A 23,635-nucleotide genomic window follows, 5' to 3' on the forward strand; every position below is an offset into this window, starting at 1 on the left:
GGCATGACCTTAGACATTGATGGCATCAATCTAAATGATGTAAACATATACTTATTTGTCCACACTAGGTATGCTGGCATCACAGTTGTGAACAAAATAGAAAGAGGAGCTATAGAATCCACAGAGTATCAGGAGAAGTGCTTAAAGGAAAAAGCTGGGGTCCTTGGGACTATACAACTTAACATGTGCTTCATAAATTACCTTTAAATATCAGTATATGTAGGTGTTGAGTGTTTTAGAAATCATTTCCATCTATTCCCTTCCATTTCTAATCCCAACCCTCCATGAGCACTTACCCATTAAGTTTTCATTAAATATATTAAAACCAGGGGTGCCTGTGTGGCTCAGTCGGTTAAGCTTCTGACTGTTGTTTTAGGCTCAGGTCATGATCTTCAGTTTGTGAGATTGAGCCCCATGTTGCGCTCTGCGCTGGCAGCATGGAGCCTTCTATGTTTTCTCTCTCTCTCCCTCTATCTCTGCTACTCCTCTGCTCTCTCTCCCTTTCTCTCACAGAAAATAAATAAATAAATAAATAAATAAATAAATAAATAAAACTCATGTTTCTTTGCTTCTTGATACTCTGTAGTTGTTTGGAAATCTTATATTGCCCTTCTTGTTATAACAATGTGTTTGTATATCTGCTATTCTTTCATTCTTCAAGATGGAAAACATTTTATCTTGATATAAGAGCATATTAGGGTTCAAAGCAGAACTTATCAATCCTTATTGTGAATCAGCATCATATTTTAAAGTTTATACACATGTCTGCCCTACTAAGAAATTTAGTTTGCTCAGGAATAGAAAAGGCCAACTGCATATTTTTTTTATTCTCTTAATTTTTAGAAATAATTTTAATTTTATAAAAATTTGAGACTCAGTAATTTTTGAAATACCTCAGCTACCGTGATATGATGTCAATGATTATAATCCATTGAGTAAAATGTATCTTAATAATAATTTAGGACATACTATTTCTTTAAGTGTAAAAAAGTACTGGGGTGCCTGGGTGGCTCAGTCGGTTGAGTGTCTGACTTCAGCTCAGGTCATGATCTCAAGGTCTGTGGGTTCAAGCCCCATATCCAGCTCTGTGCTGACAGAGCCTGCTTCAAATTTTGTGTCTTTCTCTCTGCCCCTCCCCTGCTCACTCTCTCTCTCTCTTTCTCTCTCTCTTTCTCTCTCAAAAATAATGAATAAACATTAAATTTTTTTTAAATAAATGTAAAAAAGTACTATCCTTGGTATTCCTGGCTACGAGGTATTTCACTTATGTATCAATATAACTCACTAGGTGTAGCTACTTATAAATTTGTGGTAGCAGGAAACAGCTACAGATTCAGGTCTCTTAATTTTATCTAGAACTCCTTTCAATATACAAAACTATCTTTCCTTATAATTCTGAAATTAGCTAACAAATGGCTGTGCATAGGGCTGTGTAGAAAACTTGCAAATGTAATTGAATTTTCTAGTTTGTCTGGCTATACTTGTGCAAAGGCAAAAAGTAAGCAAAGGGTACAAATAAGATTTTAAAAAATGTGTTATAGTTCCCAGTATTCGTGTATTTGTGGAAGTCTTAATAATAATCTATTTTTACCTATCTTGTTCTACCTAGTATAGGAACTGTGCTTTGAAGAGTTTGTTACTTGTAAAAATGAATATATGCTTGGTATAAAAGTGACACCAAGTCTTTATTGAATGTAAATGATTAAATAAATGAATCAATCACTGATACTTTGGATATTAAAGAAAATCGAGGAAAAGATTTGACATGTCATGAACCCCCATGTCATCTAATAAAAGAGATCTTACTAACTTAAAATTAGTGTTTCAAATTTCAGTCATATGGAGCACATCTACAATTTATTTCTGCTCCCTGGTTTTCACTCAACTATGTCTGTTTGCCCTTTTATCCTGTTTCTTGATTCTAATTGCCAACTGCCCCTGTCCTTTTAGCATATTCACCTTGAATAAAAAATGTCAACTAAAAATAAAGCTATGTAAACATCAAAATTAGATAATATTTGTTGTAATAAATAATTAAATCAAACTGATAGGAAAAATTAAAATTTTGAGAATGAGCATTACCATCAGCCACACATTGTATATGTAACATTCAACTATTGCTAATCATCTTTAAAATTAGAACTTCAAATTCAAAATATATTTTGACCTTTCCTAGTCTTTGTGCTCTAAAAAACGAAGTCTTACTAGTTTTTATTTGCTAACGGAAATATGTTTAAACTATTGCATACTAGATTTTGCATTTTACATGCCAATAAAACTATTTTAAATGAACACCTACATAGATAATCTAAATTTTGAGTTTACAAATTATTATTTACTATACTCACTTCTTAAATTTGTTATTAGTATTACATTATATTCATAAAATATATTTTACTCTAAACATTTAGAAACCAGATATATTCAAAATTAAAATATTTATTCTCAGTAAAATACAGTTGGTAGGGAGATAAGTGAATATAACAATGAATGAATGAGTGAACAAGGTTGTATTAGGAGTTGAGAACAGAAGCATTATCCTATTTTGGAACCTTAATGAAGGCAGGAATTTAGTCTTCTGGAAAGCATCTGGTGCTCCAAAAACAAGAAGGTCTCTTGTTCCTGCCTAGAATTGCAACAATACGACTAAAGCATCTTTCTCACTTGTACGTGGATTTATAAATTAGGATACACTATTACTCATATTATCTTGTTTGACAAAGTCTTGAGTGGTTATTTGCCTTTTGAAAGCATTCTCTGCCTTCTTGCAGAATCTGTAAGATAACCAGAAGCCAAAATAAAAATTCATTTGTGTATTTGAATCCCCTATCATCAGGCAAATATGCAATGCAATTATTTTCGTAATGTCAAATGTTATCTTATAAGTTATACATTAATTATCTTGATGCTGCAGAAGGCTCTTGGTGGCAAAACACAATGGCAAGAAAAAAATAGTAGAGAAGATCACTATCCCTTTTGTCATCTAAGTATCTGGCATTTTCTTCTATACAAAGCATTGCACTGCAAAATACTTCATTATCCCACTTAGCCATTCAGTTATTCAATCTGATATCTTAAATAATAAAAGCATAATTTCCTTATAAAACGTATATTATCATAATTACCTGGTTACACATAGAATCTAGAAACAGCCATATACATTTTTAAAGAGAATGATAACAATATAAATATTTTCAAGACACTCCATTCAATTAATTCAACCACTAGACCATTTATTATGCTCATGATGCAATTTTTTATTCTCTTATGCCAGGGGTAGATTTTAGGTCTTTTATTAATTGACAGGTGAATATTCTCTAGAGGAGAAAAGGGATTACATGCAGGAATTATGACAGATAGATTTATAGATGATAGTTTGTCCCAGCTACTATAGAATGAAATTAGTAGGAATGTTTGGTGTGCAAAAACCAATAAACTAGAAAAATTGCAGGTGCTTATATAAAAGAGCCAAATGAATCCAGTGAACATAATCTTGACCATTTGCCACGATTTATCTTTTTTGAGAATTTCCCTGACACAATTTCAACGCTGTTAATCAGAATATTAAGTGCTGTAACAGATTGATGCAGTTTTAACAATATGACCCAATATGGGGCAGTTAGCCTGGCTGTGTCCTTCCTGAGTCACAGATATTTAAATTGCTTGAATGTATGCCATGCCTCATACTGTTTTTCTGTTTACTTAATCTAACCAAAGTAACTTTCATTTGTGTGTAACCAAAATAATCTTTATTACACCAAGGTATTAAAGGAGATAGCAACATTTTCTGAAAGATAAGGGAAAGTTTTTTAAGAGGAAAGGAAAGAAGTATTTAAAGTATAGGTCTTATTTAATACATAAGGACATAGTAGGGAGTTTGTTACATAAAATTATTAGCATTTGACTTTTGACTAGGTAGTGCATTTACCTATTTAACAATATTTATTAATTTTTTTTATATTCTAGGTTCTGTGGATGTAATGATGAAGCTGGAATCTGAACTAAGCCATGACTCACAGAGTTTACATTTTGTCCTGTCCATAGCAAATTGACATAAAGGAGGAATTGTGTATTTAAAAAGGATGTTTAAGTCCCCTGTGCTTACAGTGACATTCCACTGATTTTTACCTCATTATGTTGAGATATTCCTTGATGGTACTGAAGCAGTTCCCTATTAGCTTCCTGTTTACCCTACGTCGTCGGGAAGACAGCATTTAGAAATGTGACTATTTTAAGCTCTATTCAGAGGTTAAGTGTTTTGGGAATGGATCTGCCCAGGTTGATTCAGACTTGACATTTAAGCCTGATCCCCATCCTGGACTTATCTATTCCTTGTTGCTTCATAACCTTTGAGTCATTTTGGTTTGTTACAGAGCCCTAGTACATGCATCCTTATCTCCTTTGTCTTTACTCCATAAACAATGGGGTTCATAGTAGGTGGCACCAGTAAGTAGAGGTTTGCCAGGAGGATAAGGACATGCTTGGGTACATGATCTCCAAAGCGATGGGTAAAGAAGGAAAAGAAGGCCAGAGTATAAAATATCAAGATGACACATATATGAGCTCCACATGTTGCAAAGGCTTTTGTCCGGGCTTCCCTAGAAGGTAGTTGGAAGACTGTTCTCAGGATTAGCCAGTAGGACAGGGAGATGAGGACAAAGTCTAGCCCTGTGGTGAGGAGAGCAGCAGTGAGCCCATAAATGCTATTGAGGGCAATGCTATTACAGGCCAACTTGGCAATGCCCATGTTCTCACAGTAGGTATGGTGGATGATGTTTTCCCGGCAAAAGCGTAGCCGGAGAATGAGGAGGACACCAGGAGTGACCACAGCCACACTCCGAGTCACCAGAGCCAGACCCACCTTGCTAATGAGAGAACCTGTAAGAAAGGTTGCATAATGGAGTGGTGTACAGATAGCCACGTAACGATCAAAAGCCATGGCCAAGAGAACAGCAGATTCAGAGAGGAACAGAGCATGAACAAAAAACATCTGTGTGAGACATGCAGGGAATGTTAATGGGGAAGGACCCTGCCAGAAGATAAGAAGCATTTGGGGCACTGTCACAGTACAAAGGAGAACATCATTGAGTGCCAGCATGGCCAGGAAGAGATACATGGGTTCATGGAGGTTCCTGTCCCCAACCACCACTGCCATAACCAGGCCATTGCCTATCACAGCCAAAAGGTACATGAAGCTGAAGGGGATGGAGATCCAGATTTGGAAGTCTTCTAATCCTGGGACTCCAGTCAGCAGAAAGGCAGTGAGGTGAGTGGATGTAGAATTGGATATTCTTGTAGACAGGTGGCCCAAGTCTGTTACATGAAAATTAGAGAGAAAATAGCTGGAGTAAATATTAATAGAAAACACATTACTTCATCCTAGTTAAGATCTAACCATTAATTCTGGGATAAGGAAGTAGAAACAGAATAAAATCATCTGAAAAAAATTATTAAAAATCTGAATGAGGGTGCCTGGCTGGCTCAGGCAGTAGAGCATGTGACTTTTGATCTTGAGGTCTTGAGCCTGAGTTCAAGTCCCACTTTGGGCTTACAGCCTACTAAACACACACAAACACAACAAAAAAAAACAAAAAAAAAAACACCCCCCCCAAAACCTGAATGATTATGGGCAAACCACTTCCCTTTTATGGGGCATCTTGTTCTCTCTGAAAAAAAATATGAATCAGAACACTAAGTGGTAAACCTTTATTTTTGTAAACTTAATTGTTACAAACACATGATTTATGTATATGTCTTTTGAACTTTCAACTGTCCTATGTATATAGTTTTTGCCTTTCTAACTTGATAATAATTTATTAAATACCAAAAAGTAATTTGTATTTATTTTTTCTATGTAACACTGAATAGAAGACTTTGTCAAACAATATTCCATTGTTTGACAAAGTTAACGGGAGGACGTGGGTTCGATGGTCAACTAATACATAATGAGTCAGCATGAAGATTCCAATTCTTATTTTCCATCCTGATGGTGTGAGTGATGTTTCCTTGGCTTACTTTTTCTACAGTAAAGAAAATGTTTTATTTTGCCTCTCATTTCAACTCTTGAAGACAATAGTTTAATTACCATGAAATTTAAACTGCTTTGCTAAAGTTGTAGTGTTATTCAGACCCTAACAAGCACAAACATTCAAGGATCATGAAATGGAGTCAAGGAAGACGAAGACAAATGAAACTCCAGAGTACAGAATGTTCTCATTCAGAGCAAGACAGTCACTGAAGATGCCAAGGCCCATGATTATTCAATTCCTATTATTGAAAGACCCAACCGCAGAGTAGAGTGACTAAAATGTTCACATTCACAAACAAAAGAATAAGATCACATTTTAGCAACTTTAAAAAAAAATTTAATGTTTACTTGTTTTTGAGAGAGAGAGAGACAGAGCAAGCGAGAATGGGGGAGGGGCAGAGAGAGAGAGAGGGAAGCACAGAATCCGAGGCAGGCTCCAGGCTCTGAGCTGTCAGCACAGAGCCTGACGCAGGGGTTGAATCCACAAACCAGGAGATCACGACCTGAGCTGAAGTCAGATATTCAACTGACTGAGCCACTCAGGCGCCCCCACATTTTAGCAACTTTTTAAAGTAGCAGCAGTTCTTACTTTTCACATATCAAAAAAATTTTGAATAAAAATAGATTTTGTAAAAAAAAAAAAACACCTCAAATATCTTTTCCCAGGGCTTATAAAACACAAATTCAATTAGTCAAGTTTGTAATCAAATGCAATACTTTTGGTAAAGGCACCAAGTATGTTTATAAACACTTTTTGACTGCAAATCATGAGAGGTTTCAAAAAGATGGATAATAAATGCTGTTTTCACTAAAAAGAACCACCAAAATCTAGAATCTGCAAAGGATCCACTTTTCATGTTACACCACCACGAGGATGGAAAACTACACTGTAGTGCAAGATGTCTGTCATCCCTTTAATGGTTAATTGAAACCCTTTTCAGATTATCCCAACCCTTAACAAAGAAGTAGGACACATTATCACATAAGTTAATACATATTTATTCTAGGGGTGCCTGGGTGGCTCAGTTGGTTGAGCGTCTGACTTCGGCTCAGGTCGTGATCTCGCAGTCTGTGAGTTCAAGCCCCGCATGGGGCTCTGTGCTGACAGCTCAGAGCCTGGAGCCAGCTTCTGTTTCTGTGTCTCCCTCTCTCTCTGCCTCTCCCCCATTCGCGTTCTGTCTCTCTATGCCTTTCAAAAATGAATAAATGTTAAAAAAAATACATATTTATTCTATTGTCCTTCACACTGTCCTCACTCTCTCTCTCTCTCTTCCTCTCTCTCTCTTTCTCTATTGAGATGATGAAGAAAAGACAAAATTTTTCATCAAAAGGCAAACACATAGAAGAGATGAAATGGTTTTTAATGCAAGTCCAAGAGAGAATTTTTGAATGGTTGTTTTGGAGGTATAACCACAACTTTAATTAGCCTGGTAAGATTGAGGCTTTGCTTCTTTTATCTGGTTGTTTCCCAGCAGTGCCTGGCTTTGCCATGTAGCAGTCACACAGAAAATGTCAGCATATTTAAATAGAAGACATATCACATTTCAGCACGGGGATGGGCAATATGGCAGTAATGGTAAAAATAATAATTATATAGATGTATTAATGCTTACCATGTGCTAAGCATTTTCTTAAAACTCATTCTAATCACTTTACATAGATTATCCATTTTTTTTAAATTTTTTTTTAACGTTTTATTTATTTTTGAGACAGGGAGAGACAGAGCATGAACAGGGGAGGGTCAGAGAGAGGGAGACACAGAATCTGAAACAGGCTCCAGGCTCTGAGCTGTCAGCACAGAGCCCAACGCGGGGCTCGAACTCATGGACCGCGAGATCATGACCTGAGCCGAAGTAGGCCGCTTAACCGACTGAGCCACCCCGGTGCCCCTAGATTATCCATTTTAATGGTAACAACTACTATATGAATAACTATTGTTAGTATCTAATTTTACACAGAAGGGAACTCAGGTACTCAAGGACTTTCCCAAGGTCACATCACTAAGGAGTATGTAAATCCTGTTTCAAAATCAGGGATCTAATTGCAGCACCCACAGTATTAACCACTAAACTATGCTAACTTACCTTTTAGATGCATGAGTTTTCTAAATCATTGGGAACATAAAAATGCAGATCTTGAATTTCCTCTTAGCACTGTCCACAGTGGTATTCTTAGGTCTTAAGTAAAAAAGTCATGTCTAGCTTATAGAGATTCAGAGAACATGTGTATACATATATATACCACCTGCATTTTACATACATATCTATAACAACAATTGAAATCACCTCGGGGCCAAGAAGTCTTTTGGGTATTTTACCTGATGCGTGATTGTTTTTGCACCTGAGACCCATAGTTTGTATATGGATTAGCTGATTAAACCAACCCTTCACACTTGTGAAGTTATATTTCCCAATTTTGAAATGCATTGTGTAATTTTCCATCTCAAACCAAGTACCTGAGCAACATCTCTGCACTTTTTTGCTAGTTCAGTATGTAGTCCTTGAGGGATACTATTGCCTGACTATTCTGGAACAAGGAAATCTTTTTTGATAAAGACCAACTATTGAGGCTATTTTAATACATGTCCCTACATGGCTTGGTCTCCTTTAGTGAGATATTTTGAGGTTATTCCAAAGGAAAAGCACGTCAGAATATTTGAATGTTTGAAATATTCAAAATAATTGAAATATTTTAAACATTGAAGATTTAAATATATATAATTACATATATATATATATTACTTATAAAGCAGTTTTAAGTTTATAGAAAAATTAATCAGAAAGTACAGAGTCCACACATAATCCTTTCACTACAACCCACCCGGTTTCTCCTGTTATTAACACATCACAAAGGTGTGATCCAACAGTTATAACTTATTAGCCAATATTGCCACATTGTTGTTAGTTAAAAACAATAGTTACATGAGACCTCACTCCTTAAGGTGTACATTTTATGGTTTTGACCTTGTCAAATGATGACATGTATCCCCTGTTACAGCATCATACACCACAGTTTCACTGCTCTACAAATCCCTTCTATTCTACATGTTTACCCATCCTCCTTCCAAGCCCTTTGACAACCACTAATCTGTCTCTATAGTTTTATTTTTTTCACACTGTCATATAGTTGGAAACATGCAGTATTGGTGCCCTTTCATATTGGGTTCTTTCCCTTAGCAATAAGCATTTAATTTCCTCTGTGCCTTTTCGTGGCTTAATAACTCATTTATTTTTACTGGTGAATAATATTCCATTGTATGGAAGTGCTACAGTTTATGCATTAACCTATTGAAGGACATCTTGGTTGCCTTCAAGTTTTGATCATTATAAGTAAAACTTCTATAAATATGTTGGTACCAGTTTTTGTGTGTAAAATAAGTTTTCACCTCATCTAGGCCAATACAAAGGAGTGTCATCACTGGCGTGTATGGTAAGATTATATTTACTTTTGTAAGAGCAACCAAATTGCCTTCCAAAGCGATTTTAGTGATACAGTAACTATCAAAACAAATATTCCTCCACCTGCATTTTAAGGGATGGAGGGCAGTCTGACAGGAAAATACTCAAGTGAAATCCACACTATGTCAGAAATAAGAGGCTTTTGGGATCAAAATTACCATAGTTTATTTGTTCCCAAGGATACATGATCTGGGACCCATTTTCTCCATCTTCTGGCTGGCCATCAACTTTTATGTCACAAACTGGCTCCATACATTGAGGGCAGGAAAAAAAGAAAGAGGGAGCCCACTCTAGACAGGTAAGTGGCAGGTTTAATAAGCAAGGGAACTTGCTTATGAGGCTTATCTTGGGTGGCCACAAGATGAGTAACTCCCTACACCAGCCCACCAGAATCTTAAAAGTTCATATGGAGGCCCTTGTGGAATTTGGTCATGTATAGCCTCCAGGCGGTCTCAGCAACATGTGACTCTCTCAAGGCTATGTCCTTGGAACCGGTCCTAGTCTGAAATGGTGGGCAGAATGTATATTCCAAAGACAGTGGAGTGGGTGAGAAGCCAGCAATTGCTTGGGTCTAGCTTGTGGGTTAACCAGCCCTCAAGTTCTCTTGATGACCTCCTTCAAAAATATGAACACAACATTGATAATAAAACAACTATGTGTTTCATCTTCCTTGAACTACATCTTCCAGAATTTTTCTATATCATTTCATTATGTTTCAATAAATATTACGTGTGGTTTACCTATCAAAAAAAACCTCCCCTAGATTATTTACAAACATGCCTGAATCCTACATTCTTGTCTTGTGCATTTAGGCATATTTTTATGCAGCTTCCTGAGAAAGGGAAGACTAGAGGAAGAACAAGATTGTGGAGATTGGAGTTCAAGAATTCTGATTTAGAAGTATTAAGTTGAAATTCATATTAGATACTATATGGAGATGTCAAGTTGTATGAGTAAAGAAATATAGGGCAGGGATGGTGATATGCACTTGGAAATTATCCGCACATATTGTTTGTGGTCATAGGAATAAATGTGGTCATAGAAGGAAAGACTATAAATATGTAGAAGGTAAAGGCAGAACAAGAAATAGGGGCCCTACAGATCAGGAGAAAAAGGGAAGATATGTAAGGAGGTAGATGATATGAAGTATCTCCACTGATTCCCTTTTTCCTACCTTCTACATTCATTTCAACAGACAGCTTTATTTATTCTACCTTTAATTGATCTCAAATTTCATTTTTAAGTTTATTTTGAGAGAGAGTGAAAGAGTGTACATATGTGTGCATGTGTGTGTGTGTGTGTGTGTGTGTGTGTGTGTGTGTGTATACATAAGCTGGGGAGGGGCAGAGAGAAAGGGAGAGAGAAAATCCCAGGCAGACTACCCCCTGTCAGTGCAGAGCTAGATGCAGGGCTCGATCTCACAACTGTAAGATCATGACCTGAGTTGAAATCCAGAGTTGGCAGATAAGTGATTAAGCCACACAGGAACCCCCTGAAATATTATTTTGAATTTGTTTATTGTTGATTTCTTCCCCTTCAACAGATGTTTCTCACATCATGGGCTTTGTCTGCTTTGTTTATTACACTGCCGTTTGTTAGAATATTCCCCTATTACCTAGTGCTAAAAAATAGTTGATTTAATGAATGAAAGAGCTGATTTAATGAGTAAATGCAGGAATGTGAAAAAAGTCCATGTGCATGGTGGTGGAATAAGAGATCTTAAAACTTCTTTGCAGGGTAGTGTTCAGAGCAGTAGATATGTGTAGTTTTGTCTTTCTTTTTTCTATATTTCTGATATATTCCTATCATATTTTCATAAAGAATTGATCTTCTTCATATCTTTTCCTAATCAGTATAACAATAAAAATAAGACATATATCTAAGAACTGGAAAATGGTTAAATGAAGTATAAAACATGAAATTAATGAACTGTTTTGCGACCCTTAATATTGTAATTCCAAAAACTGTAGCATTAAAAGCAGTCTTTACTACATAATATTTTCTCATTGGAAATCAGGAATTATGTATGTGCAACCATGTAAAAAATTATTATGTAAAGCCAATGTGATTACAAATTTGAAAGAATTTAGTGTGAGAAACAGATCTGTAAAGTATTTTTGACCAACAAATACACCCCCACTGAAAATAGTTTTATTGGGAGACAAATTCTACTAAAGAAGTCATCTGTTTTCTTTCCCTTTTCATGGGCCATTAATAAAAATAGTGGGAGAATAACTCTGAGGATTTGGTGCTATCTTCTGTTCAAGAGTCTCTGCTCCAGCATAGTTGGGTTCCACAGGGAATGCATGCACAGCTGGGCCACTTTCTTGGCTTCCCTGAGGCAGTTCTAGAACTATTAATATAGTTGTGGTTAGCTGAAAAGGCAGTAGATTATAATAAAGTCAGGTCAGCAGCTTCTGATGATACAGGACAAGTAAGATCAAGGATAACACAACCACTTCAGTGTCTCACTTTATCACTAAAAGTATGGAACATGAGACACCGAACACTTCATCAATGTCAGCAGGGTCAGAGAACAAAATAGCATTGAAGATTCAAATGTTCTCTAAGGCAATAGGAGGGAGGAAATAATGGGATGCTGATTAGTATCTTCTATGAAGGAAATTCCTCATAAAATTGACAAGATGCCATAAAATTGTGGGGTTTTTTGTTTTGTTTGTTTTGTTTGTTTGTTTGTTTTGTATCTTTCTCCTTATTCTATCAATTCAGGTCCCGAGTGCCACAACACCTTACCTCTCTTTAGAATTCTCCTTTTCTCCAGCAGCTTTACACTATTCCCATCTGATCTTGTATCTAGGAAAGGCAGGCAACCCACCTGAGGTTTTCTGAGGGTAAATAATGGCAGTGAAAACAAAAGACATAAAAGTAGCAGCCCCTTGACCTCCTATTTAGTCAAATCCTAGGGCAAAGCACAGACATCAACATTGTTATGTACAACAGAATCAAGGATAACCCAAGTTATTTAAATATTTTTTAATCAAAGATCTGATAATGAAGAATTCTAGCCTGTGATACAGAAACACCTGGAAAGAGAGGGGTTGTATCAGTTTACTCTCTTTATCCAATTCTGTATCCTCAGGAAGGCTACCTGCATATGTCATATCTGCAGTGCATAATTATTGTTGAAGTGAGAAGCAGGGACTTTGTGATCTACTGAAAAAAAGTCAGTTCCTATAGTGCCACAGTGACACAGAGAAAACAATTCCAAGCAAGTATTGTACCATGTTGAATTTCATGCTAAATATTTTAATTGCTACTTTGCATTTGTAAATTTGCTTAATTATCCATTTAGTTTTTCTTAACTTTGATAGAATCTTAACAGATTTTGCCCTGTTTTAAATAGTATGTTCTTATTTTTTTTAACTGTCCTGCCAGATTCCACTTTTTAAAAACTTTCATTATTTTCTTATTCCTATTTCTCTAGAGATTATTGTTGGTGTTATTTTGAAATTCTCAATTTAATACTTCTTTATTTATTTCTCTTTTTTATCATTTATATAATAAAACCAAAGAAGTCTATGATTTTACTACAAACTAAGAATCGGAATTTGCCATCCAGATGACAATGTTCTCATATTTTACAATTTCATAGGACTGTATTTTGAACTTGATTTACTCTTTCATTGAAGAGCTGCTCTGAAAAGCAAATTTAATTGCACAATGATGGGTGTGCTTTACTTACCCTTTACATACTTCTGTCTCCTTTCTAAACTATTGTATTTGCTGAAGTAAAACTAATATTCAAAATACATATTGAACTGTATATATTCAGCCAATTTCCAATTTCATTACCAAGTAATTTGAGATTTCCTTTTTTGTCTGTTGTCTTATGCATTCTCAGAGAGAAAGATCAGCCTATTCTCAGTAGTTGCTAACTCCAAAATTGAGTGATATATTTATTGTCCCCCCACCCCTCTCTTTCTGCCATCCTCCAGGCTACTAGGGTCTAATGACAAAACTATTTTGGACATTATTAGGAATAATATAGATCTTAGAGAAACCATAATCTTTATATTATATACCCACAGTGACTTATCCTACCTGATATTCCATACAAATGTGAATCATTGAACTTCCAAATTGTTTTTAATTCTATGCTTTAACTTTTCAAGCTCCTCATAAGTTAACACCAGGGGAACCTAATCGCATGCAGGGCATTTTTTTTTTAAATGTCAGAATTATTTTCTGAAATTGCTACAGTCAATATCTCCATTTTACCACTAAGGAAACTGAGGCAGAGAAGCGCCATAATCTGAGGGGCAACACAGATTGTAAGTGGCTGTTTTAGGATTCAAAACTGAGCAGTACGACTTGAGAGTAGTTGTCTTAAACGGTACCATTTATTGCCTGTCTTAGAATTTTCCATATGCAAGGATATTCCATCTGCACCAAGACAGTGTGACATATAGGACAATAAAATACATTTAGACAATCGGAAATATGAGCAAACAGTTAACATGGTGCTTTCAAAGGAGAAGGTACAAAATCACATGTCAGCCAACAAAGTGTGGTCATGTAGTTCCTGACACCTGATAACCCACTTGTTTAGAAAACAGAAATAAAACAACCAAGGGAAAAATTCTCATGATCCTGAATAACTTCACATTGAGAGAGGTACTCTAGCTGCAGAAGAACTTGATAAAAGGCAGAGAGGGACGAAAAAGAAAAAGGACTCAGTTTTATAACAAGGCAGGTTTCCTGTAGCTGTCTTGGAAAGTAACCCGGGGCTATAGCACAGCTTCACAATTGCTTTGTGCCATGAGTCAAACTGCAGGCCCCGTGAAGCTAGGCATTGGTGAAGTCCAAGTTGTCCTAGTGCAAGAAACACTCATGTTTAGGGGGAAAATAGTTCCTTCTATTCTTGAGCCACTCCTTTTCTGGCTCTGGCCTCGTCTGTGTTGTCACTCTCTTGTCCTTACCTGTTGCAGTCACTCCCACCTTTTCCTTTCACGTCTGTGCCAGCCTCCTGTCTCTCCAGAAACTCTTTCTGGCCACCATTCTTAGAGGTCTTTCTCCTGCCAGGAGCCTCCTGTTGTTCCCTTTCCCGACCTTACTTCATTGTCTATAGTCCCCAGTAAAGAGAGGAGGAGTCCCGGGAGAGTTGACGGTGTTTGGACTCTCCTTTTAGTAGTGTACAAAAGGATTTCCCCCAAAGCAGTCCTTTGATGAGCTATTCCCCCCAGCTATGGCCCCTTTTATTTCCACAGGCCTTGGGCTGTCAGCTTGCTTTCCAAGACCTTCCTTACACTCTCTCAGCAAAGATACAATGTTACAGTATTTATGTTGAGGGTCAATAAGGAAACTTACTATGCTATGTTTATGCAAGGCATTGAACATCTCTAAAACAGGTGATAGAAAATGGGAGCCATGGAGGATAAGCAGTATGAGTTGCACGTTCGTGCCCCCCAATGAGGTGTTAGTGTGCCAGCACACCCTCAGTCCTGGGCATGGTGGGGATCTGCTCTGTGAAGCCAGCCTGAGGAGAAGTGGTTGAGCTTTGGGAGCTACATGCCTGAGGCCTGTGAACTCCAACTCTGTTCGTGGTCTTTCCCTGTGGTTCACAGTCTAGCAAGGACCTAGCATGTGCAGCAGCAGCATTTACTGCAGGCAACATTCTCCAACCTGCAAGAGACCACTTGCCCTTCCTACTCATCCCATCCAACTGGGATCTTCTTCCTCTAGCTTGCTGTACTTTAGATACCGTTAGGATTTACCACATTTCAGTAAGTTCTACTACTGAGGCTGATGCATTTTTAGGAATCTTAGATGAGTTGGCAAAGGTTCACATTTAAATATGCTAATTACTGGACGGTGTAGAGAGTGGGTTAGAAGGGTTTGTCAGATGGTCTGGGTTGCTGGGATCCTTGTTCACTTTTTCATGTATTTTTGTTTTTTTAGTAGTAGAGAAACAAGGTTTCTAGCTTATGCTTTCCCTTACCCACTTATTGAAATATATATTTTTTATGTTTATCTCCTTTGAGAGAGGAGAGAGAACTCACATGAGTGAGGGAGGGCCAGAGAGAGAAGAAGAGAGAGAGAATCTCAAACAGGTTCTGTACTGTCAGTGCAAAGCCCAGTGCAGGGCTGGAATCCATGAACCATGAGATCATGACCAAGATTTCAATATTCAGCATGGCTTGACATGAACCATGAGATCATGTCAGGGTTTCAATATTCAACCAACCGAGTCACCCAGGCACCCGTTAATGAAATAATGTACTGAATATGTTCCTTTGTCTTCCCTCCACAATAAGTCACTGAGAGTCTTAAGAAGGTATTTTGCCCGTAATATCAAGGAGAAAATTCTCTCTTCCCATGTACTTTATTTTGGAAACAGACACAATTTTCTTATTCATCTAAAGAAACTTCTGAGCTGATCTGGAAATGAATATAAATAGTAATTCTTAGGCAAATAAAAATAAACAAAATATTAACATTTTTTTTTGTTGTTATTTTACTTGACCCTGGTAGGGACAGAGATACAGAACACCAGCCCATGGAACAAAATGTGACTATTTGGCCAGACTACCTATGATTCCCCAAATTCTGTGAGATCAAGAAAATTATGTGGTCCATCCCAGTTCATTATAAGATGGGAATCATTTACCTTGGATCAGGGACAAGTGGGGCCAGAAGACACAAGCACAAGCCAGTGTTCCAGGTCGCCCTATCGACTATCACTCCTAATACCTCCACTTCTCCCTCAAGTCACATCTATTGTCCCATAATAGTTACTTATGACCAGCTAAAGGAGAAAGAAATAAGTCTAGACTGATTGAGTAAAATAGACTGCCTCTACACTACAGTAGCACTCAGGAGTGTCCTTGGCAGATAAAAGTGAAGGGAAACGCACCTGAGATTTGGAAGTTCCAGCAAAGGCAAATGTGCCCAATAGTTACAGCTTCAGGAGGTGTACCCGATCATCCTTTGGTGTTTAAAAAGAAGTGACCTGCGGTAAGAATATATGTAGACTCCCAGAAATTTGTGAAAGACTAATTGGTCAGGAGGTTGGACAGAGAAGTAATGAAACACTGGACAAAAGCGTTCTGTAGAAGAGACATACAGCTGACCCAAAGCAGAGGACACCCGAGTAAAGGTGTTTGTGTTTACAGTTAATATCCACCAGAGAGCTTCAAGCATGGAAGGAGCTTGAAACAACCAGTTAGGCAGAATGGTGTGGCCAGAAGCCTTCCTGTCATCGGTCACCCTCAGTGTTGGAACAAGTGTGAAACGTATGCAGTAGACATGAGGGTAGAGATGGAAGTTGTGCATGAATCCAACTGTGTGGGTCCCCACTGTCATCGTTGCTGCTGAATGTGCAGCTTTCCAGAAACAGAGCTGATGTGGACACCAACCAGCCACTTAGTGTCAGGTTAATTACAATGGACCTCTTTTGCCCTGAAAGAATCAGCAATTCATCATGATTGGAGTTGATTGTATTCAGTCAGTTACTTTATGGAATTGCCTTCTGTTTTTAGGACCTCAGCAAACAAAAGTAACTGAAGGTTTACAAAGCAATTGATCCTCCCAGATAGGATCTCATCCAACTTTGTAGCCTGGAGGTGCAGCTCTGGGCTAGTGGTCATGGCACCTGTTAGTCTTCTTACATATCACATGACCCAGATGCTGTAGGCCTACAAGGGATGGAACAGCCTTGGAAGGTGCTGCTGAATTGCTAGTTTGGAGGTGATACCAGCGGAGATTGGGTGGCTTCCTCCAGGAGACGGCAAATGCCTTAAATCAGCCGATGGAGGTCTGTAGTGCCCCCAGATCAGGTCGGATTTTTTTTTTTTTTTTTTGCTTTTGAACGAAACGTTCTTTTCTTGCCTCAAAATATCCTTTCCTTTGCTCCGAATATGCGGTCATATAAGAGGCAGAATCAGGCACTTGTGAAGTTACATTTTATTAACTTCAAAAATGGTTTCATTCTTAGCCATATCTTGATATGCTAAATATACTAATGATCTCAAAAGTCATACTTTTAGGTTTAATTATTAAATCTATCTTGTAAAACTTCTAAATAACTATTTCTAAAGTTATTTTTATTGTTTTGGTTTCATCTATTTTTATCAGCATTTGTTCCTTCTCTAACTTTTAACGTCTTGAAATCTGGTATTGTATTTTTATTTCTTCTTTTAAAAAAAGTTTAGGTACTTAAGACCATAATTCTGACTGGGAAAAATATATCTAATTGAAAGCCATATATATTCACATGTAAATTTCAGTTTCATGAAACACATTAATTGATCTTTGCTTTTCCAAATATATGAGGAAGCAGATTCCAAGCTCCGACCTGTCAACACAGAGCCCGATTCAGAGCTCAACTCATGAACTGGGAGATCATGACTTGAACCAAAATCAGATGCTTAACGGACTGAGCCACCCAGGCACCCCGGGAATTTTATTTTTTAATAGATATGTAGAAAAAAGAAAACATGCCTGGGTTGGGCACTAATCTAAGAAAAATTTACTCATTAGTTTCAGCATGTTTCTGTGTAAAAATAATGAACTCTATAATGGAGAAACAGGTGTGATATTCATAACTCTTTGCTTAAGAACTAATAGTCCTTTGAGACTTAATGTCCTCTTAGCTAAATTGGGAATGATAAACCATATCTATTTGGGGCCATATTTAAGCAAGATAATGAATATAAAACACTTAGCAAAGTGAGCTATTGCATCTTAGGCACTTAGCACAATGCAACTTTGTGTTTTCTAACCCTCCCCTATATCCTAGGAAGCTGTGTTTCTTTGTCCTTGGGGCTTGGTAACCTCATAGCAGGCAGTTAAGTCAAGGCATGTGCTTCAGATTCTGTGTCTCCCCCACTCTCTGTTCTTCTATTGCTTGCACTCTGTCTCTCTCTTTCAAAAAAATAAATAAAAACTTAAAAAATACAGAAAAAAAGGGGTGCCTGGGTGGCCTGTAGGCCAAGCATCAGACTTCGGTTCAGGTCATGATCTTGCAGTTCATGAGTTCAAGTCCTGCATCGGGCTCTGTGCTGACAGCTCAGGGCCTGGAGCCAGCCTCGGATTCTGTGTGTGTGTCTCTCTCTGGCCCTCTTCTGCTCACACTTTGTCTCTCTCTCTCTCTCTCTCTCTCTCTCTCTCTCTCTCTGTCAAAAATAAATAAACATAAAAAAAAAGAAGGCAGGGCAGTAGTGGACTTTGTAAAAGGACAAATGATGACCCTACTATGGAAAGAGATCTTTGCCAGGATATTTGGAAGAACCTCAGATAGAAGCTTGCCTTTGTGAACTATGCACAATTTGTCCTTGACCACAAACCATCTCAGAGGCTTTTATTTGTTGGTTGAGGTGATGATCCCAGTTACTGTGTTCATTCAGAGCAGAGCAAAAGGAAAAGGTTCCTTTGCTATTGACACTTAATTCCAAGGTATTTTCCAAATTCAATTTAATGTAACATTAATAATGTAGTGATTTTGCCCATTTTTTAAAAATATTGTTTAAGTTTATTTATTTATTGTTGAAGGAGATAGTGCAAGTGGGGGAGGGGCAGAGAGAGAGAGAGAAAGAGAGAGAGAGAGAGAGAGAGAGAGAGAATTCCAAGCCGGTCCTGCACTGTCAGTGTACAGCCTGATGCAGGGCTCAAACCCACAACTGTGAGATCATGAACTGAGCCAAAATCAGGAGTCCGATGCTTAACCTACTGAGACACCCAGGTGCCCCTGATTTTGCCCATTTTATTCACATTGCTCTATCCCAGTGTTTTTACTGTGTCTGGTAGTAAGAGGTGAATAAATATTGAATGAGAGTTATTAATTTGCATAATATAAAATGAATTAGTTTCTCCTTTATTTGAAGATCTTGCAGTAAAGGTCATGTAGAACAATTTTACATCTGAAGAAAGACATAGCACAAGTTCAATTTTAATGAAATTCAGGATGAGTTCTTACCATTGCTATTGGAGAATTAATAGAATTTGTTCAGTGGTAGGTATCTTTATTTACAATCAGATTGTTAATCTTTTAAGACATTGGCTTTTTGAATTATTGATTCTATAGCACAGTATATATAGACATACTTCCTCTTCCAGATTTTCTTCTTATATTTTATTGTTTGGCCTTTTGGATTAAAATTGAAAATAAATCTGCAGTCTAATTTTTGTATATGATGCGATGTTGGCATTAAGATACACTTAGGAGTATTTTTCCTCCATACAAATATCCAGTTTACTCAACAACATATGTTAAAAATAGCATTATTCTCTATTGCACTGTGTGGCACTTTGACATATCTAGACAGTTGTCCATTCTAGATTTCGTGTTTATCACATTGGCCATTTTCAGAATCTTTGCATCAAAACCACTTTGACAAAATGGATACAGACTTTTGCGTGAAGCACAGTGAAGCCTAGTAAGAGACAGAGGTTGGCTTTAGTCATTTGAGGACCTGGAGGTATATTACAGAGTAAGGGAATAACTATGTACAAAACAAATGTCCTCATACTGAAAACACAGAACACTTGCTTCAGTTAAAAATCTCCTAAAGACATGACATAATTTATATTAGTGTGTCTGTTCTTCTTAGTTGCTACAACTCATCAGGGGTCTTTATTGGCATCCTCTGTGTAATCTCTGTTTGAGAAGTTCAGAGAAGATAGAATTTACACCTAGGACTAAGTGTTTCTTTATGGGGAGTCATGGAACATTCTGGCTAACATGATTGTCTTCAATTTGCTTATATTACTGTTGTAAAGTTAATTGCATTTCAAAGGGATTTTTGGAGATATGATAATGTTCTACAACCCTTTGAACACTGACCAGAGTTATAGATTGACCTGGCAAAGTGGCTGGCTTAGAGGAAGAAATCAGATGAATAAATTTAGGGCAAGAACATTCCAGTTCTAGAAGGTTAAAGCATCATGGAACCTGCTTGGGATTCTCTATATCCCTCTCAAAAACAAATAAATAAACTTAACAAAAAACAAAACACTTTTCCATTTGGATTCATTGACATCATACTTCCTTAATCCTTTTATTGCTTCCTTTTCAGGCTATTTTTGGGGATTCAGCTGCACCCTGTTTTAATATTCAGGGTTTTTATTTAGCATACTTATATTATTTCCTTTACTTACTCAAGTTGTCTGCTCTCATAATCTCAAACACCATGTTTATGACCTTGATTTGCAAATTCAGTATCCAGCTCTACTCTTCTCATCTGATACCTGATACCTATATCAAACCCCAGGCTGGATATCTCTCCTTAAATGTACCTTGGGCAGATCACACACGTAAAAAAGAATATTTCTAACACAAATGCCATTCACCCACACCTTCCTTATAACAGGACATTGCTATAGGATCTCTGTAGTTTCTCATTCCAAAAACCTCAACATGATTGCCACTTCCATTTCTCTTATCCCTGACAATCACCAACCTTATGACCCCATCCATTAAACACATTTTATATACACTCACTTCTTGCAACTCCTGGAACTGACCCTTGCTCAGTCACTACTCTATCCTTTTATTGAGACTCTTTTATCTTGTCTTCTGCTGTCAAGTCTTGGCCTTCTCATTATTTGGTACAGGACTGATGTTCTTAACATAAATGATTGATGATCTCACCATTCTAATTGCAATACATTTGTAGTCACATGTTGCCCTAAGTATTAAAACTAAATTACAATCTCATCTTTTCTAACCTCGTATCTGTCTGCTATTCAGTTTTTACAGCTGAATCTCTTAGCCATTTATTCACCTGTTTTTCGTACAGTCCAGTGTATTCACAATTTGGTTTTTCTCTTTGTTTTGCCTGAAAATTCTTTTTCTTATATTCCTCAGGTTATTTATCATCAATCTTCAAGCCTCAATTACATATTACTTCCTCAGGGGAGTCATTACTCAAGTCCTTGTATTAGATTACCATCCCCTGTCAAGCTGCCTGTGCACTCTTCATTTCTGAATAGCATTTCTCAGGATGTTAATGTCAAAGTTTGCTTAATAATTTTTGTCTGTGTCACCTGTTAAACTGAAGGCGAATTGCTGATTTTGCTCCCCACTGTTTTCCTGTACCTGAGCAGTGCCGTGTCTAGCATTGTGTATGTGACATTTGGGAGTACTTACTAAACTCAGTATTTTCAATGGATATTTATCAAAGTTCCAGAGATACCTCAAATGCAGTGTGTTCAACATAGCTTCCACCATCTTATCACATAAATAATATTCTTTCTTTGTCACCATCTCATTGTACAACACACCATTGACTTGACTTCACAATCCAGAAACTTGAGCATCAACTATGAAACCACTCTGGTCGCCAAGCCATAAACAATTATTAGGTATGCTCATAGATCCTAAATATTCTCATACCCCTTATCATATTTCAGTTCTCACAGGCACCATCAGTTCTTAGTTGTGCTTTTGCTATAGTTTCTAAACTGTTCTCTTACAGATTTATAAAGAATTTAAAATGCCATGAAGAAATGCTAATGATAGAATGGTACAAAACAATGTAAAATGAAAAGTTTATATGCACTAAGGTCATGTCTTCATGGCACGGACAGACTCTAAGAAATAAACATTTGGAATAGAGGGATTATATATCTTTTAATTCCAAAATTCTTTAATGGGCTTGCAGTAAGTCACTAATGGGGAAAAAATAATAAAAGTGGGGGAAGGCTCAGCATCATAGTTTTAGATATTCCTCAGGTCACCTTTAGGAATGAAGAAAGTCCAATTTCATTGTGTCCTGTATTTTGATATAATGACCAATTGACAGAATAAACTAAACAATAGTCATGATTCCAAAATTTTAGGTAGACACGTGTCTAAATGGATGGACATGTGTCTAATGCATTAGAAAGCCTCTTGAGTTCTTTAATAATCAGGTATCATAAAAGACCATAAAGTTATAACATTATTATTCAACTTGTAAGTTGTTGCACACATGGGAAGTAGCATTACTCTTCTGATCTTAAAACATTCTTGCTGGTAAAACCCAAGGGTTTTACTACATTTTCAGGGAACACCACTTCTTCATCCTGCTTCGGATCTGCTGGGTCTTTACACTGTAGATGATTGGATTCATCAGGGGTGGAAAGAGAATATAGATATTGCCCATGAGGACATGAACCGAAGGGGAAAGATGCTTTCCAAAGCGGTGCACCATGGTGAGGCCAATGATGGGGATGTAAAAGACCAGGACAGCACAGATGTGGGACACACAGGTCTGCAAGGACTTGAGCCTCTCCTCGCGGGATGCAATTGCCAGCACTGTGTGCAAGATGAAAACGTAGGAGATGAGAATAAGCACAGCGTCTAACAACAAGGTACAGATCACCAGAGCCAGGGCATAGAGGCTGTTGAAGCGGATGTCAGAGCAGGCGAGCCGGAGCAGGTCCTGGTGCAGGCAGAAAGAGTGGGAGAGGATGTGAGGGCGGCAGTAATGGAAGAACTTCAGGCGAATGATGACAGGGAGAATGGACAAAGCTGCCCTCATCAAAATGGCCACCATGAAGTGAATGACTCTACTGTTAGTCAGGAGGGATGTGTATCTCAGAGGATTGCAGATTGCAGTGAAGCGATCAAAGGCCATGGCAAGAAGGACCCCAGACTCTATGGAGGACAGACCGTGGATAAAGTAAGTTTGGGCAATACAAGCATCTTGACTAACTTCTTGGTTGAGCCCCCACAGGACCCCCAGCACCGTGTGCACTGTGGACAGCCCCATGCACAGGTCAGTGAGGGCCAGCATGGCCAGGAAGTAGAACATGGGCTGGTGCAGGCTGGGCTCTGTCCGGATCACATGCAGCACCATGCAGTTTCCCAGGAAAACCAAGGTATAGATGGAGGAGAAGGGAATGGAAAACCAGGGATGGTACTGGTCCAGGCCAGGGAACCCTGTGAGAATGAATATTGAGGTATTGATAATGGAAGCAGAAGAAACAGGCATGATTATTTGAAGGTAATGTTCAAGACGAGATCAATATTTACTGACAGTTTTGTCAAACTGTCTGCTGTGTGGTGGCAGTTGAGTCTAACACAGGTCCTCACACTGTAGCACAGGTCAAGCTAACGTAGACGCCAGGGAAGCCCCCTCTCCAGGAGGAGCTACAGCACAGGACGGTCTCACAGGGAAGCTCCTTGGTATCAGGTCTCAGGTTATGG

The 23,635-nt window shown here is 37.7% G+C and overlaps 2 protein-coding genes across 2 annotated transcripts; both read right to left on the reverse strand.

The window, feature by feature from the left end:
- Positions 1-4,354: 4,354 nt before the first annotated feature.
- On the reverse strand, positions 4,355-15,121 carry LOC122201218 (olfactory receptor 52Z1-like). The gene is made up of 2 exons (XM_042907138.1): positions 14,941-15,121; positions 4,355-5,313 (listed from the first exon to the last, which is right to left on the reverse strand). Exons 1-2 carry the CDS (start codon positions 15,119-15,121, stop codon positions 4,355-4,357), a joined length of 1,140 nt encoding a protein of 379 aa, XP_042763072.1.
- A 7,357-nt stretch (positions 15,122-22,478) lies between these two features.
- LOC122200844 (olfactory receptor 51V1-like) lies at positions 22,479-23,423 on the reverse strand. The gene has a single exon (XM_042906620.1). It carries the CDS (start codon positions 23,418-23,420, stop codon positions 22,479-22,481), a length of 942 nt encoding a protein of 313 aa, XP_042762554.1. The 5' UTR covers positions 23,421-23,423.
- Positions 23,424-23,635: the final 212 nt, after the last annotated feature.

Source organism: Panthera leo, chromosome D1, assembly GCF_018350215.1.
Source record: "Panthera leo isolate Ple1 chromosome D1, P.leo_Ple1_pat1.1, whole genome shotgun sequence".
Classification (NCBI taxonomy): Eukaryota; Metazoa; Chordata; class Mammalia; order Carnivora; family Felidae; genus Panthera; species Panthera leo.